The sequence below is a fragment of the Acanthopagrus latus genome, chromosome 2 (assembly GCF_904848185.1).
Source record: "Acanthopagrus latus isolate v.2019 chromosome 2, fAcaLat1.1, whole genome shotgun sequence".
NCBI classification, from domain to species: Eukaryota; Metazoa; Chordata; class Actinopteri; order Spariformes; family Sparidae; genus Acanthopagrus; species Acanthopagrus latus.
Window position 1 is genome coordinate 12,131,527 of NC_051040.1, and position 15,524 is coordinate 12,147,050.

The 15,524-nt window shown below is 42.3% G+C and overlaps 2 protein-coding genes and 1 long non-coding RNA gene across 5 annotated transcripts; 2 read left to right on the forward strand and 1 right to left on the reverse strand.

Annotated features, from left to right (window-relative positions):
• The first annotated feature begins 1,632 nt into the window (after positions 1-1,632).
• Positions 1,633-7,479, forward strand: LOC119031750 (P2Y purinoceptor 13-like). 3 transcript variants are annotated; one of them, XM_037120433.1, is made up of 5 exons: positions 1,633-1,922; positions 2,125-2,152; positions 3,498-3,706; positions 3,788-4,177; positions 4,961-7,479. In XM_037120433.1, exons 3-5 carry the CDS (start codon positions 3,518-3,520, stop codon positions 5,432-5,434), a joined length of 1,053 nt encoding a protein of 350 aa, XP_036976328.1. In that variant the 5' UTR covers positions 1,633-1,922; positions 2,125-2,152; positions 3,498-3,517; the 3' UTR covers positions 5,435-7,479. The 3 variants fall into 3 exon arrangements, with proteins under 3 accessions (XP_036976328.1, XP_036976335.1, XP_036976318.1); XM_037120423.1 differs by having other exon boundaries at positions 1,634-1,843; XM_037120440.1 differs by lacking the exon at positions 2,125-2,152 and having other exon boundaries at positions 1,633-1,843.
• Positions 7,480-9,831: 2,352 nt separating this feature from the next.
• On the forward strand, positions 9,832-13,013 carry LOC119031717 (trichohyalin-like). The gene is made up of 2 exons (XM_037120372.1): positions 9,832-10,420; positions 10,451-13,013. Exons 1-2 carry the CDS (start codon positions 10,349-10,351, stop codon positions 12,404-12,406), a joined length of 2,028 nt encoding a protein of 675 aa, XP_036976267.1. The 5' UTR covers positions 9,832-10,348; the 3' UTR covers positions 12,407-13,013.
• LOC119031764 lies at positions 12,647-15,512 on the reverse strand. The gene is made up of 3 exons (XR_005078698.1): positions 15,380-15,512; positions 13,323-13,460; positions 12,647-12,908 (listed from the first exon to the last, which is right to left on the reverse strand). It is a non-coding gene; the product is annotated as an uncharacterized LOC119031764 (long non-coding RNA).
• Positions 15,513-15,524: the final 12 nt, after the last annotated feature.

The window sequence follows — 15,524 nt, forward strand, 5'->3', positions numbered from 1 at the left end:
CTTCTATATTGCACCTTTAAGTAATGTACAGCTTTTATTCATAGTGGAGTATTTTCACAGTGTGATAACGACCCTCTTACCTCAGGAAAGGATCTTCATACTTCTGCTTAATACTTCCACTCTGAAAATGTTATGTTATAGGCTGAGCTCATATGTCACTGTAGGGTTTCAAGATTAAATGTCAGATCATTGTTTCATGTGTATATCAAGATTGTGCTGTTTGTTGTATTTAATTTCTTAAGTGGTGTGCTGCGCTGTTTGGTGTCTTGTCAAAGTGTTGCTCTAAATAGCTTGAAGAGAAGACCATTAACAGGAAACGCAATAAGGATGGATGAGATAAACAGTAAGGAGCCGGTGATACGATGCTGTTGTACGTGTCGACAAAACACAGTTTTAAAGTAGTTCTGGGAGTTGACAGTCAGAGGCAAACAGAGACCATCAGTGAAGCTGCCATGCAAAGCGAGCTCAGTTGAAGCTTGTTAACATTTGCATCTCACACTGGAATTGTACAATGCTTGTGTGCGTCACGTAAAAATGTATCTAAGGGTGCTGCAGATATGTTTGCAAGCTATTTATCAGCCAATGTCATCAGTTTGCAGCGTGCTAATCAGCACTTAGCATAGAAGGTTGCTGTGCAGAGTAAAGAAAGGAAGCTCACGTTAGTTCACCGGTGTGTATGTGTGTGTCCTCTGTAAAGATTGTGTTCAGCTGGAAAATACAAATGAAACAAATGTGCCATGATTTTGTCTAATGTGGTGATCAATCCAAAAATAAATGCAAAATGTGTAAATGTTTCCTTGAAGGATTTGTGCAGTTTGTGATTCTGGAACAGAAAACCTGACTGCCGGTACATGTGGTGACATGCGGTGACGAGAGGTTTATCTTTCGGTATAGTGTGATGTGGTTGAGCAAAAGCTGTTACTGTTTCATATTGACATTCTAATTCTAAAGCTGCAGCACTGGACCATATAAGAAACCGGATGTGTCCTCTGACCATTAAAGCATGTAAACCTGTTCTAGAGGTCACTCAGAATGAAACGAGGAACCTGAAACTGAGCATTATGTCTCCTTTAAGTCTGGAAGCCACATGGATCTGCGTCATTTTCATTTAAACAGATTCTGATCAAACAACAACAACAAGTTACTCTGTCACATAAGTTCAAAGTTCAGTGGGGGGGCCTGTTGTAAATACGTGCACGTCATCTCTCAGCCATGTGGTTTCCCATTGGTCATCGCGAGGCCATGCTCCAAGGAAGATTGCACCGGAAATCGTGTCGTGTTGTTCTCAGAGTGCACTATTTTTATCAAGAGACCACAATGGGGAATTAAAACTCAAGGAAACGTGTTCAGATATGAGGGGAAGGAACTGGTCAGTCAATCATACACTGTTTTTGTCATGTGCTGCGTTTGACACAGACAAAAACGTTGTAAATCTGGTTTTGGTAGTTCTATGTAAAACGAAATGGCATTCAGCACAAAGTACTCTATTGTGCAACAGACGCACAGCACACGAGAAGAGTCTCATCACGAGCAGAGACAGGCAGATAGAGGTGGAGTAAATAAGCCACAGGATGGGGGGGCGGGAGCGGGGAGGGCCTGCAGGAGGTCTGTAGATGTGGGTCGTGAAATGAGTCCATGGCTTTGGTGTTCGCCTGTCAAGAGCTACAGAGACTGACGCAAGCTCGCGGAGGAAGGGGGCCTGGCACGGAGCAGAACAAGCCTCTCGCCGGACAATTGGAACAGGAAGCGAGGAAGGAAAGGGTCTTTCACCCGGAGGAAGACTGGCAAACTCATTGGGATTGTGACAAGACAGCCACACAGTAGCTCTGAGAGACCACCCATTGTAAGAGCATCAAACACACACACACGCTTAAAGAGCGAGAGAAGTGGGGAGAAGGACAGAGAGGCTGGAACCTCATTAGGTCAGCATAAGTTTGAACTTTCTACTAAAGAACACATAAGTATTTCATTTTGGGTTTTCTAGTGTTTCATTTCTTTCCTGTGGATGGGAAAGAGAAAGGGGAAATTGGAAATTTCACTTCTGTGTTTGTTTTTTTTTTTTTGTTTTTTTTTAAATGACAATTTTTTCATTCCTCTATTTATCGTTTCTCACATGCCCCACAGTCACAGACGATAAGGAAACGACAAGAAGGTAAGACTCAGTCACTGGCTTTACAAGTCTTCTTGAGAATACACCGGATTAAGCTACAATGATAGATTTAGTGTAACGGTCGCTGCAGCAGACCTAATTAATATTAATGTGAACTAAAATAGTTGAAGAGTGCAGCACATGTGGGTTACCATGGCGCCTGCTCCTGGCCTCAGAGTTATCTAAGCTGTGACGGTTTTTCAATGTAAAGACAGACACACCAGCAGATATACTGTCAGACAGGAGGAGAATCCTAAATGAACCAATGCAGGACTTTGTTAGACGGGAGCGGTGTGAATAAGAAGGAGAGGGGGACAAAGAAGAAGAATCTTTATTTCATTACAAACAGCAGAATCATCTGTGCATTTAAGGTCGACAAATTATTTCTACTCTTTTCTTTGAATGCAATTTCTATTTTGGAAATTTTTGCTATTTTTACTACACTACATAGACACACTACTTTCTGGTTACTTCACAAATTACAATTTTTGAATAGAAAATAAATTTAAAGAGCATCATAAAATGTAATGTTTTCTTGTAATTAGACCACTTAAAAGTACATACAAGTATAGCTGGAAGAGCTCGTTGATTGGAATGTAACATTTAATGGCTCCATTCTTTTTTTTTCTTCTTTTTTTAATCTGAGGCTTTGCTTCTTTAACTTTCAGTTACTTCACTTTAATTTGAATATTTGCGAATATTTTTTTTTTGTCATTATGGGTTGGACAAAACAAGCGTTGTGGCAATTGTAATGATATTTTCCTTACTATTTCAGAATTCTTACAGACTGAACAATCAATCAGTTAAGACAATAATCAGCCGATAAATCCATGATGAGAATAATCCTTCGTGGGCGTCAGCTCACTGTCACTGCTGAAGCAGTAACATCCTGACAGTCATAGTGGACATTTTTTGTGCATTGAGTACATATTCAAGATATTGGTTACATACTTTTACCTGCCTAACTTACTTCACTGTTAGCATGAATCTGTATGTATGAATATACTTCTTCCTCCACTGGTTGTTAGGCGCCTTCATCACTGTATATTAAGCGTATCTGTGCATTCTGAACTGAACTGGTGGTTTCACCACCATAAACTTCAGAACAGTCAGTTCTCCTTTGACAATAATGTCACAGACACATTCGTCCAAACACAACTTATTTGTATCTTAACATTTGCGTGCAGGATTGATATTTGCATATATATTAGCTCTGGAAACAACACATACACAGTTCCCTCTACGCAAAGATTGTTTATGTGTTTACATGTCTTCACTGTGCATTTATACCCTCTGTGACAATCTTACTCTCATTTTATCTCCTTTCTTCTCTCTCACCCTTCCGAAGGTCCCCCAAAAGATCAGAAGATGAACACCACCCTGTCAAACACTTCAGTCGTCAGTAAGTGTGTCCGGGACACCAGTGTGACAGCTGTGGTGTTCCCCTGCCTGTACAGCATCCTCTTTATAGTCGCCCTGATACTGAATTCCCTGGCTGCCTGGATCTTCTTCAACATCCCCAGCACCTCGACGTTTGTCGTCTTTCTAAAAAATGTGGTAAGACACGCAGGCTTTTGCTTTACATGTGTTGTCAGTGCAGAGCAAAATGAAAGAAAAATAAAAATCCTTCATTACCAGGTGGTGGCTGACCTGCTGATGACTCTGACCATCCCTCTGAGAGTCTTGAGCGATGCAGGCGTGGGCTCCTGGCAGCTACGCGCCTTCTACTGCCGATACTCCGCGGTCCTCTTCTACATCACCATGTACATCAGCATCCTCTTGCTGGGCCTCATCAGCCTGGACCGCTACCTGAAGATCGTCAAGCCCTTTGGGAAGTGTCCGCTGCAGAAGGTGCGTGTGGGCCAGGTGCTGAGTGCCGTCGTCTGGGTGGTGATGTTATCTATAGCGTTACCCAACACCATTCTGAGTGACCAGCCGCCAAAGGTCTCTGGAGGCAGGCTGAAGTGCACCTCCATGAAGAGCAGAGCCGGCCTGATCTGGCATGAGGGAATCAACTACTTCTGTCAGGTAGCTATTGAAATAAAGGAATAGTTACAAAATCAGCCTTCTGGTGCATCTAAAGCAGACTAATCAACAGAGAGCAATCCTTCAATACAAAGCCTGAAGTATAAAAAAAACACACACAGATTCGTTTATGTGTAGATTTTGTGTCGGACTATTTCTTCTTATAAGCTTGATTTTTTGTATGTCTTAACCTAACAACACCACAGCATGACATGTTGGTGAGCTCTAGAGGCACTGGTTGATTTGGCTATTGGACAAAAACAGGCTAGCTGTTTCTCCTCTGTTACACATTTATTGCACAGACCATACACTGTATAATAAACATGAACATAGTAACTGTCTCAACCAGCTCGAATAACCTCCATTTTTCTCTCTGTAGCTAGACAGCCAGCAGCAATCTGTCACTAAGAGTGCCAATACCTTTAATTATGCATAAATTTAGGCCTTAATGTCATTAACATGAGCGAGTTATACAAAATTCACGCCCATCAAAAATGAGGGATTTGGCTGCAGAGAACAAAAACCTTTATTGTACCAGGCCCTGAACATGTCAATTTATGCTTTAAAAAGTTGGGCATTTTTAAGAGAACAAGTACATTTAGACAGTGTTGCACTTTACCCTTTTGAAATATCTGCACTGTGATGTAAGTACATTTAAGTACTGTGCACTAGATGCTGTAGCATTATTGAAATAGTGACACTACAGCTGACTGAAACTTGCTGTGAGAGCAACTGAGAAACCACTGTCCCACTTCACATTTAGTTCTTATATGTGTGTGCTTGCAGGTGGTGTTCTGGGGCACTCTGGCCTTGATGGTGGTTTGCTACACGTTCATCAGCAAAAAGGTTTATGAGTCATACAAAGCCTCAAAGAGCAGGTCTCAAGCAGCCAGTCGCAGGACTAAAGCAAAGGTCTTTGTGGTGGTGGGGGTGTTTTTCGTCTGCTTCGCCCCCTTTCACTTTGCCCGTGTCCCCTACACTCTGACCCAAACCGGCAGCTTGGCGGGTTTATGCCGGGCACAGAATGCACTTTACATCGCCAAGGAAACCACCCTGTGGCTGTCGGCCACTAACGTATGTCTGGACCCGCTTATCTACGTGTTCCTGTGTAAAGTGTTCAGGAAGAGACTGACAGCCACACTCTGCCGAAGGGCGCTCCCCAAGGGTGGCATGGAGTCTCCCACGGCAACGTCAACTCAGCTGGAGATGTCACAAATGGCCCAAAGTAACAAACTAACATTTAACGGGCTGCCACAGTAACAAAGTCTATAAATGGATGACGGGACATTACAAATAAAGAATGTGTTATTCTACTTGTAAATACAATTGTATCTCTGTGAAATAGGTAGTGAAATTCATGTAATGTGATCAAAATGTAAAGAAATGTCAGGAGGCGTTCCTGAAGTTTCATGCCAACAATGACCACTGCTTTTGGTACAGTATGAACCAAGCACTTCTGCTACATGTTTGCAGAGTCATCCCACAAGTTTCCTTAATGGTGCTTACTGTCATTTTCTTTGCTTCCTTGTTTCTAATCTCGTCGGAACGGCACTTTCCCGTCTCAAAAAGTTTCCATTCTCCGATGATTACGCCGCGCACACAAGGACCGGGTGATAACAAAGTGGGCAAAGGAGCAGAGGACAGCAACAGGCACTGCTTACAGCCATAACTTCTGTGTACTATAAATAACAATAATAATAAAATTTATATATTTCATACTACAACTGCATGGCGTTCGACTTGAATGCTGCTGAGGGGGTAGGAAATGAGCCTAAAACATGTGACAAAATGACCTTTCTCAGCTGTCTTTAAAACCTTCATCGACACAAGATCATGAGCAATGACTGCATAAATGCACACGCAGCACCTCTCCTCGACCACAGAAGTCTATACAGATGGCGATGATAATGAGTCATATTTCATAACATGCTAGTGTTATATATATCCCATCAGAGAAGAAATAAATGGATGGTTCATGTATTTTTATGTACAGGAAATGTGATGTGCTCACTTTCAGGTTCATAATCACAGGTTTACACGCTTTGACGCTCATGAAACACATGAGTTTTCTCATACTGTCCGATGCAACAGCTCTGTATTCCCCCTCTGTCTGAAACACTCATAAATGACACCCATAAATTTGGCAAAAGTGTGACATGGTAATGCAACGTGATGTCCTTAAGTCATGGAATTAAAGGCGGGACAACTGACATGGCGTTTAGGAGCAGTTCTTTCGGTGGGAGAGAGGAGCTCCTGTTCGTGCAGGTTTTGCATGGAGAAAAACACATTAAGTCCCCTTTTAAATGATTACTAATTATGGTCCTTCTCTTGTAGTTAGCATGACTCGAGATAATGATTCATTTATCACTTGTGACAACTCTATGAGGCACTTCTGATAAAGTTTGAGCAAGAGGCCAACAAGCGGTAGACACATATCACTCTGCTGGAGATTAGGTGATTCTATCTATGGAAACCAACTAAGGTGGTAAGCATTTGCAAGATAGGTAGGTGGGTATGGCCTTTCGCAATACTGCAGTTGTGTCATTGCGTCATTCATTTTTGAGTTGAACAAGAGGAGGGAAAAAAATAGAGAACTGGAATAAATTGACTTTTTTAAACACTGCAACAACCGGAAGACGGGTTTCAGGATATTCACAAACCGGTTCCGCAGGATTAATGTCACCTCCCACCTGATTTACAATCGTGTCTGCATGTGGCTTTGATTAATGTAATAATGAAAAATGATCTTCCTCCATCCCACCCTCTGTTGGCTACGACAGGGTTGATATTTGGGCAGGAAATTAATGAGCTACAGAGCGGTTGGAGCGGCGGCTGCAGCCGGGGGGAAGGACCGTTTGTCACCCTCAGATTAAATCCTCTGACAGATGACCCTGCAGTAGTGAATTATGAGAAATTCTAAATGACATTCATGGAAATTAAATAAACCCTGGAGATAGTGTTGCCTAGCAGTGTGCACGGACACAAGTTCAGGGAAGAGGTAGATAAATAAGAAGCAGGTGGAGGTGTGAGCTGACAGTTTCATATAACTAGATGCATGTGGACAGCCTAATGAAACACGGTGATACAGCTTGCCTGTCAGAGAAACCTGTCAAGTCCGCCTGTCAGCAATGCCAATCAGAAGAGGTTTATAAGCAGTTTCATGTCATGACGCCCCAGGGAAACGGCTTTTAGGGAAGCTTATTAAAGCTTAGACTTCAGCTTTGGGTCAAAAAAGTCATTGTGACACATTGTTCAAAAAGTAACTGATGAGAGACTCGGAACTGCGTACGTCACTCTTCTTAAACACTTGGAAAAAAGTTGTACATGTACATTTTAGATCACCATAGAACTCACCAAATGGAAGAACAAAGCTGGCCTTAACTTTGACACTGATGAAAGTAGAGATAAAAGCCCTCAAGCCGAATCAATTTTGGCCACTGGGTGTGCAAAAGAAGCGCCACAAGCTGGAGGACACAAAGCTCAGAAATGTCATTGACTCATGCAATACATGAATAAATAAAAATAATGAAAAAGATTGGAAATAAGTTAGCTTCTACATGTCTCTGAGCGGTTAAAAAAAAAACAAAAAACTATTTATGTATTAAGTGTAGGAGGGTATAGAAGTTATACTTCAAATCTGAATCACATAACAATATTTTAGTTTTTAACCAAACCAAACTGTTTCTCCATAAATGAATCATGACTTTCTTTGTACTGGTGCCCTCTGACTCAAGTGACATCACTTAAGGCAATGTATTCAATATAGAGGGTGTAAATTACATATTTTAAAATTGATTAGGAAGGAGCCCCGTGGAGCCATTTTATGCTGTGTTTTGTTTTTTTTCAGGTTTTAAAGCAAGCCATTAGTACTTGGGAGAGGCATCTACTTCAGTTTAGTGATGGGAACGGCAGTTCTTTTTACTGTACTGAATCTCTAGAATCCGTTCGGTAAAATGATTTGTTCAAAAGATTTGTTCACCGAATCGTTCGCTGCTCTCCAACTCCCTGAACTGATAAGCAGCCAAACGATCCGTCATTCAGTTAATAATTCAGCCCTGAGGTTCACGTTCACTTACTGAGGGATCATTCACGGAAGATGCAGTGCTGCTCTGAGTGGTATACATGCACTAAAATTATTACACAGTGAAAGTGTCCTCTGTACACAGTAAAATCACTTAACATAATGCTACACGGATGTTCGCAAACCTAAGTTTAATCAGAAGTGACTGTTGTTACTGTGACACGTCACAACTTATTTGGTTTGAGGACGTTTGTAAAACTACTTTTTACTTTAATCTGATGCACTAATGAACTGAATGTTAATGATTGTGCTTCCTGTATTTTAATAACTTCACTCAATAATAATCAGTCTTATCAAATATATATTTTTCTACAAATCTCTTTTTCATTGTTTTCTATGCGATGAGAAGAATAATCTAAATATGTCTGTAAATGTGTAAACTGTCAACAGAGCTTATTGCAGCGTTACTACTGTCAATTATCTAATTTCTAATGTTGCAGCTGGTGAAAATGGAGATAATTGTTTTGAAGCTACTTTATATACTATATATACATGCTTTATAAATTGTAAAAATGTAAATAAGTAAAAGTACGTAAGGGGACGCAAAATAGCATAAAAATCAAAATACCCAATCAAAATTCAGTACCTGATATAGTTTATTATAGTCCACTTGTAGTTGGACAACAACACAGTGAAGATGGTCAAGTATTCGTTTTAGTTTTGTTATATTTGATCTCACTTTATTATTATTATTTTTATTATATCTTACTTTTATTTGATTTTTTATTTTGTATTCTATTTTACTTTTTTATTTTATCACAATTTATATATTTCTATTTTTTTATCTTTATTTTATTTACTTGTTTTATTTTATTTTAATTTATTTTCATTGAACTGTTTATTTAAAATCAGCGACCTAAAGAAGTGACATCACAAGTTTTACATTTTTATAAGTACCAACATAAAAGTAGGAACATATTCTTACTCAACATTTATCGAATCTGACCCACTTTACTCAGTATTTTGTAAATTAAACGTCATGTTGACAGCGGACCACCTCTCCGGACCGTGTGTCCCCAGCAGCAGACGCACATGTTGGGTGTGTTGTGTTGAGGATTGCAGCGATATTTCAGCATTTCTCGGAGCTGTGCGTGCTGTCACGTCACTGTTTGCTCTCTGCAGACCTCAGTGAACCTGCAGAAGCCTCACAGTCAATAATAAACTCTGTAAAATCCAGAGTTACTGCAGGAAACAGAACCAAGGAGGCTGACATGCGTCCTGGCGAGGCTGCAGGCGGCTGAGTGACTCCATCTGACTTAAGGTATGTCCGCCGATACACACACCGACTGTACCTGTGTGTGTCTGTATGTGTGTGTGTGTGTGTGTGTGAGAGAGAGCCTGCATCATCCATTAACTAATTGATACATCATGCACATGTACTCTGTTAGCTGTCAGAGCTCCATGTGAGCTTCAGACTGCGAGTCAGGGCTCCAACACCTCACCTGACTCTACTCCTAATATTTATCTTCATCACCTGTTCGATAAAACAACTCCTATGTATTTTAACTCCAGCCAGGTCCAGGCTGACCCGCAGGGCTGTAACACAGGAATGTTACAGGTGCATTGACAAACTGACATTTGATCCATTGTTCCTAACACATCCTCTTTATTTGTACACTGTGACTTTTCAGCATTACTATCAGAAGACAGACAATAAGGACAGATGAATTAAAGGGTTCTGATAAAAGTTATTATCTCATTAAAACCTCAGGGTTCGTATGGGTGCTTGAAAGCCTTGAAAGTGCTTCAGTTTCAATGTTGTGTTTTCAAGGTCTGAAAAGTGCTTGGAATTTAGTTTAAGTGCTTGAAAGTGCTTGACATTATAACTCTGTGTTTTGGCAAAATTGGGATCAGACTGGATAGTTTGCTTTTACACATTTACACTTTGACATAACAGAGAAAAAACACCATCAGATTATAGTAAACCACAACAAACAGTGTCACTGTTGCTATAGCAACAGAATGAAGAACACCCAAGCATGAGATCAAAGAAGACATATCAAAGCCCCGGTGATGTCATGAATTCTAGAATGTTAAAACATTTGAGGTGATCTGACTTACACATACAAATCATTTCAAATCAGACTGTCACCATGAGAGGAAAGAATAGCATGAAGGCTGAAGACTACGAAGATAATACCGGAGAGTCACTGGATGAGATGGAGGAATCCGAACCTCTCTCTGAGGACTGGGAGGAACCTGAACCTCCCTTTGAGGACTGGGAGGAACCTGAACCTCCCTCTGAGGACTGGGAGGAACCTGAACCTCTCTCTGAGGACTGGGAGGAACCTGAACCTCTCTTTGAGGACTGGGAGGAACCTGAACCTCTCTTTGAGGACTGGGAGGAACGCGAACCTCTCTGTGAAGACCGGGAGGAATCCACACCTCTCTGTGAAGACCGGGAGGAATCCACACCTCTCTGTGAGGACCGGGAGGAATCCGAACCTCTCTGTGAGGACCGGGAGGAATCCGAACCTCTCTTTGAGGACCTGGAGGAATCCGAACCTCTCTTTGAGGACCGGGAGGAGTCCGAACCTCTCTTTGAGGACCTGGAGGAATCCGAACCTCTCTTTGAGGACCGGGAGGAGTCCGAACCTCTCTTTGAGGACCGGGAGGAGTCCGAACCTCTCTTTGAGGACCGGGAGGAGTCCGAACCTCTCTCTGAGGAGCTGGAGGAATCCACACCTCTCTTTGAGGACCTGGAGGAATCCGAACCTCTCTCTGAGGACCGGGAGGAATCCGAACCTCTGTTTGAAGAAACCAGGACGATCGCATCTGCCCTGAAAAAGACAGAGGATCTTTTGGAGACTGAGCGCCTCTGCTGGCAGATGGAGAAAATCTCTCTGCTTAAAGCGCACAGACAGGAAACCGAGAAGCTCACATCTGCCCTTAAAAAGGCAGAAGATTCTCTGGAGACTGAGCGCCTCTGCTGGCAGAGGGAGAAAATCTCCCAGCTTGAGGAGCACAGAAAAGAAATGCTACGGGAAGCAAAGGAGGCTGTGGAAAGATCTCAGGCTTCCCATCAAGCCCAGCTTGAGGAGCACAGAGAGGAAACCAGGAAGATCACATCTGCCCTGAGAATGGCAGAAGATCTTCTGGAGACTGAGCGCCTCTGCTGGCTGCAGGAGAAACTCTCACTGCTGGAGGAGACACAGAACTTAACAGCTCTCTGTCTGGCTCAGCTGGATGAGCAGAAATGCAAGAACAAAACCCTCGCAGCTGCTCTGAGGAATGTTGAACAGAGGCTGGAGAGTCACCAGGTGGAATGGCAGGAGGAAAAGACATCCCTCATTCAGGCCACAGAGGACTTCAAGCGGACTGTGCATGATATGCAAGAGGAAGCAAAGGAGGCTGTGGAAAGATCTCAGGCTTCCCATCAAGCCCAGCTTCAGGAGCACAGAGAGGAAACCAGGAAGATCACATCTGCCCTGAGAATGGCAGAAGATCTTCTGGAGACTGAGCGCCTCTGCTGGCTGCAGGAGAAACTCTCACTGCTGGAGGAGACACAGAACTTAACAGCTCTCTGTCTGGCTCAGCTGGATGAGCAGAAATGCAAGAACAAAACCCTCGCAGCTGCTCTGAGGAATGTTGAACAGAGGCTGGAGAGTCACCAGGTGGAATGGCAGGAGGAAAAGACATCCCTCATTCAGGCCACAGAGGACTTCAAGCAGACTGTGCATGATATGCAAGAGGAAGCAAAGGAGGCTGTGGAAAGATCTCAGGCTTCCCATCAAGCCCAGCTTGAGGAGCACAGAGAGGAAACCAGGAAGATCACATCTGCCCTGAGAATGGCAGAAGATCTTCTGGAGACTGAGCGCCTCTGCTGGCTGCAGGAGAAACTCTCACTGCTGGAGGAGACACAGAACTTAACAGCTCTCTGTCTGGCTCAGCTGGATGAGCAGAAATGTGAGAATAAAACCCTCGCAGCTGCTCTGAGGAATGTTGAACAGAGGCTGGAGAGTCACCAGGCGGAATGGGAGGAGGAAAAGACATCCCTCATTCAGGCCACAGAGGATCTCCGGAAGACGCTGCAGGATAAGGAGCAGGAGTGGGAGGAGAAAGAAAGCTCCATGAAGTCCCAGCTGGAAGATCTCCTGAGCAAGAGGAGGAGAAAGAGGAATTGGTTCAGGAGGTTATTCTGTTTGGCCTGATCCACTCTCAGGAACTGAACTGGTCTGCAAGGCCCTCCATAACAAAAAGAATTAGGCATAACAAAAACAATAGCAGGTACCGGTTCCTGATCTGGGTCTGGAAGGCCTTCCATAATCACATTTGGGCATATCAAAAAGAAAAGCATGAAAATTTAAATACAATTAAATAAACAGCTCAGGAACTCAGGTCAATAACATGCATTTGTTTTCCCTGAGCAACAACTGGTTTCCCCCGGGTGCTCCGGTTTGCCAATTTTAATTTAAGAAGAAATTCTTAAATTAAAAAAAAAAATACATTGCTCAGGTGTGTAAAACAAACATCCCAGAACAAATGCACATAGACACCCAGCCGTCCGTGGAGAGGGGATCTCTCTCTGAATTGCCTTTCCAGAGGTTTCTTCCCATGTCCTGGAGGTTCATGGGGAGTTGTTCCTCGTCTTCTTAGAGAGCTTGGGCTGGGTACCGGTTCCTGATCTGGGTCTGGAAGGCCTTCCATAATCACCTTTGGGCATATCAAAAAGAATAGCATGAAAAATTAAATACAATTGACTAAACAGCCTTGAAAACTTGCATAAATAAATGAATAAAAATAATAATAATAATGTCACGTTTGTTAGTTGTTCTTGAGAATTTAAAGTATGTTGTAAGACTTGAGCTACTCAGAGGTCATTTGACTGCAGAACCTGTGCTTTTACTTTGGAAAATCCAAGTACCTCCAGCAGATTAATGCTTAAGGTAATTAAAGTTTTGAATGCAAGACTTGTGATAAATGTAGTTGTAAGTATTTGCACATAAATAAAGGATTTGAGTACTTCCTCCATAACTCATATGATACTATTGAAAAGTGACATTTCAATAGTCAGCATCAAGTAATCAATAGACAAGAAATCACATGGTCAACTGATAGGCTACTTACATGCTACCACAGTCTGCTGGACTGAAGTCACTTCACTGTCAGCAAGGAGCTCTTGGATGTAGCTGCCATGTGTAGGACGACGACAGGCAGTAAAATTTTTGATGCGGTAGAGAGGTCCGTGAGGAAAATGAAATTACCCTGGGGAAAGTTTTACACAGTACAGTTTTATAAATTAGAGTATTTACAGTTAAAAAATACATATATAGGTTTTTAAATTCATTAATTTTATAAAATATCTGTGATCCGGGAGAAAAGGGAGATGAAGCAGCAGTGTTAAATCAAAACATGTTACCTGTCTTATGTCAGTCATTTCACTCCTGTCTTGCCTTTGGTTGTTATCAAACTCACAAACCAATCAGAGTAAATTCAGGGTGTGAGGGGCGGGACTAGCGGCGCAGGTTAGTGTGGTGTAGTGATGGTAACGACAGTTCTTTTTACCGAACTGAATCTCTAGAATCCGTTCAGTAAAATGATTCGTTCAAAAGATTCGCTCACCGAATCGTTCACTGCTCTCCAACTCCCTGAACTGATAAGCAGCCAAACGATCCGTCATTCAGTTAATAATTCAGCCCTGAGGTTCACGTTCACTTACTGAGGGACAGTGCGCAATCATTCACAGGAGACGCAGTGCTGCTCTGAGTGGTATACATGCACTAAAATTATTACACAGTGAAAGTGTCCTCTGTGCACAGTAAAATCACTTAACATGATGCTACACGGACGTTAGCAACACAGCGCTAATTTTAGCAGTACCATTACTGAACGTGAATCATGAGAATCATGAGTGAGAGACACAGCGCCACTTTCAGTACAGTACGTTAACGAGAATCACGTCCTCCTCTCTGCCTGCAGTAGGTTCACGAATCATGAACAAATCACAGGGCGAACGTGATTCACGTCCTGGCGTCCCTCGTTCGCGAACGACCTGCTAAGGACGTGAATCACATTCGCACTGTCACTGAATCAGCCTGAACGTGAATCACGTTCGCGACGGCAGCTGCTGAGAATCCCGTTCGTGAACGTGAGTGACTTTTACTGTGCAGTAAAATCACTTAAGATGATGCTACACGGATGTTAGCAACACAGCGATAATATTAGCAGTACGGTTACTGAATGTGAATCATCTCCTCTGCCCTGGGTGGGTGACACAGCGCCATTTTCAGCACAGTACCTGAACGAGAATCACGTCCTCGGCGTCAGTTCTCTGCCTGCAGTAGGTTCGTGAATCATGAACGAATCACAGCGCAAATGAGAATCACGTCCTGACAGTTCTCTGAGTGAGTCGCGGCAGTTCCACTCCCGTCCAGCATGATCACGGCTGAGCTCAACTGAACTGAGAAAGGAACGAATCAGTCCATGAAGTGATTACTTCGTTCACTGAAAAGATCTGTTTGTTCGAACGACACATTCGCGACCGACACAGCACTACTTCAGTTATTTAGGAGAGATGCTGCGACACTGTCTTGCTGTGAAGCAAAACCAATACCAATAATATAAGGCAGAACTTCTCATTTCTGACTCCATATAATTTCTATAGGTAAACATCCCTTTCTCTCTGTCCCAAAAGTTGTATTCAAATATCATTACTGAGTTCACAAAACGTCAGATCACTGGAATCTGTTTAATTGAAGTAATAAAAATGACCTTGTTTTCTAAGAATACAAGATATAATCTCCTTTACATTACAAGATGACCTTTTTTAAGGTCTCACCACTACATATGAAGGCATAATAAGCATGATAAATGGTCTCATTTTAAATCATTAAGCTTTGTTCATATTTTACTTCCCCCTCCTTTAGAACACTATCACATGGTCTCATGATAAATTTTTTTATGGTAACTTGAATGGCCGGGAACTATCTGTATCTGATAGTTACTAAAAAAGATGAAATCGTGTTGCACTACAACCCACCGCGATCTGGAACATCAGTTAAAGACACAGCATTTACTCACTCAACTACAGGCCGGGGATGAGACGGGGACAAACTCCCCAGACTCCATCTTAAAATCACTCAATTTTGTAAGATGTTGAAACAGGACACATTTTATCAACTTACTTAAATGCTGAATTTGACTAGTTCCTAACCATTCGGCCCTTCTTGTAAATTCGGCTCATGCTAAATCAATCGACGGTTGTTAAAATGCATTGTTTCAGCACCAACACGCGCCCATGTCTGAAGCTATCCGTCTTTAACCGTCACT

Coding starts and splice junctions, on each gene's coding strand:
- LOC119031717 (XM_037120372.1), top strand. CDS start 10,349: ATGAGAGGAAAGAATAGCATGAAGGCTGAAGACTACGAAGATAATACC. Junction 10,421..10,450: donor AGTCACTGGATGAGATGGAG/GAATCCGAACCT, acceptor GAGGACTGGGAG/GAACCTGAACCTCCCTTTGA.
- LOC119031750 (XM_037120433.1), top strand. CDS start 3,518: ATGAACACCACCCTGTCAAACACTTCAGTCGTCAGTAAGTGTGTCCGG. Junction 3,707..3,787: donor TCGTCTTTCTAAAAAATGTG/GTAAGACACGCA, acceptor CTTCATTACCAG/GTGGTGGCTGACCTGCTGAT. Junction 4,178..4,960: donor GAATCAACTACTTCTGTCAG/GTAGCTATTGAA, acceptor GTGTGCTTGCAG/GTGGTGTTCTGGGGCACTCT.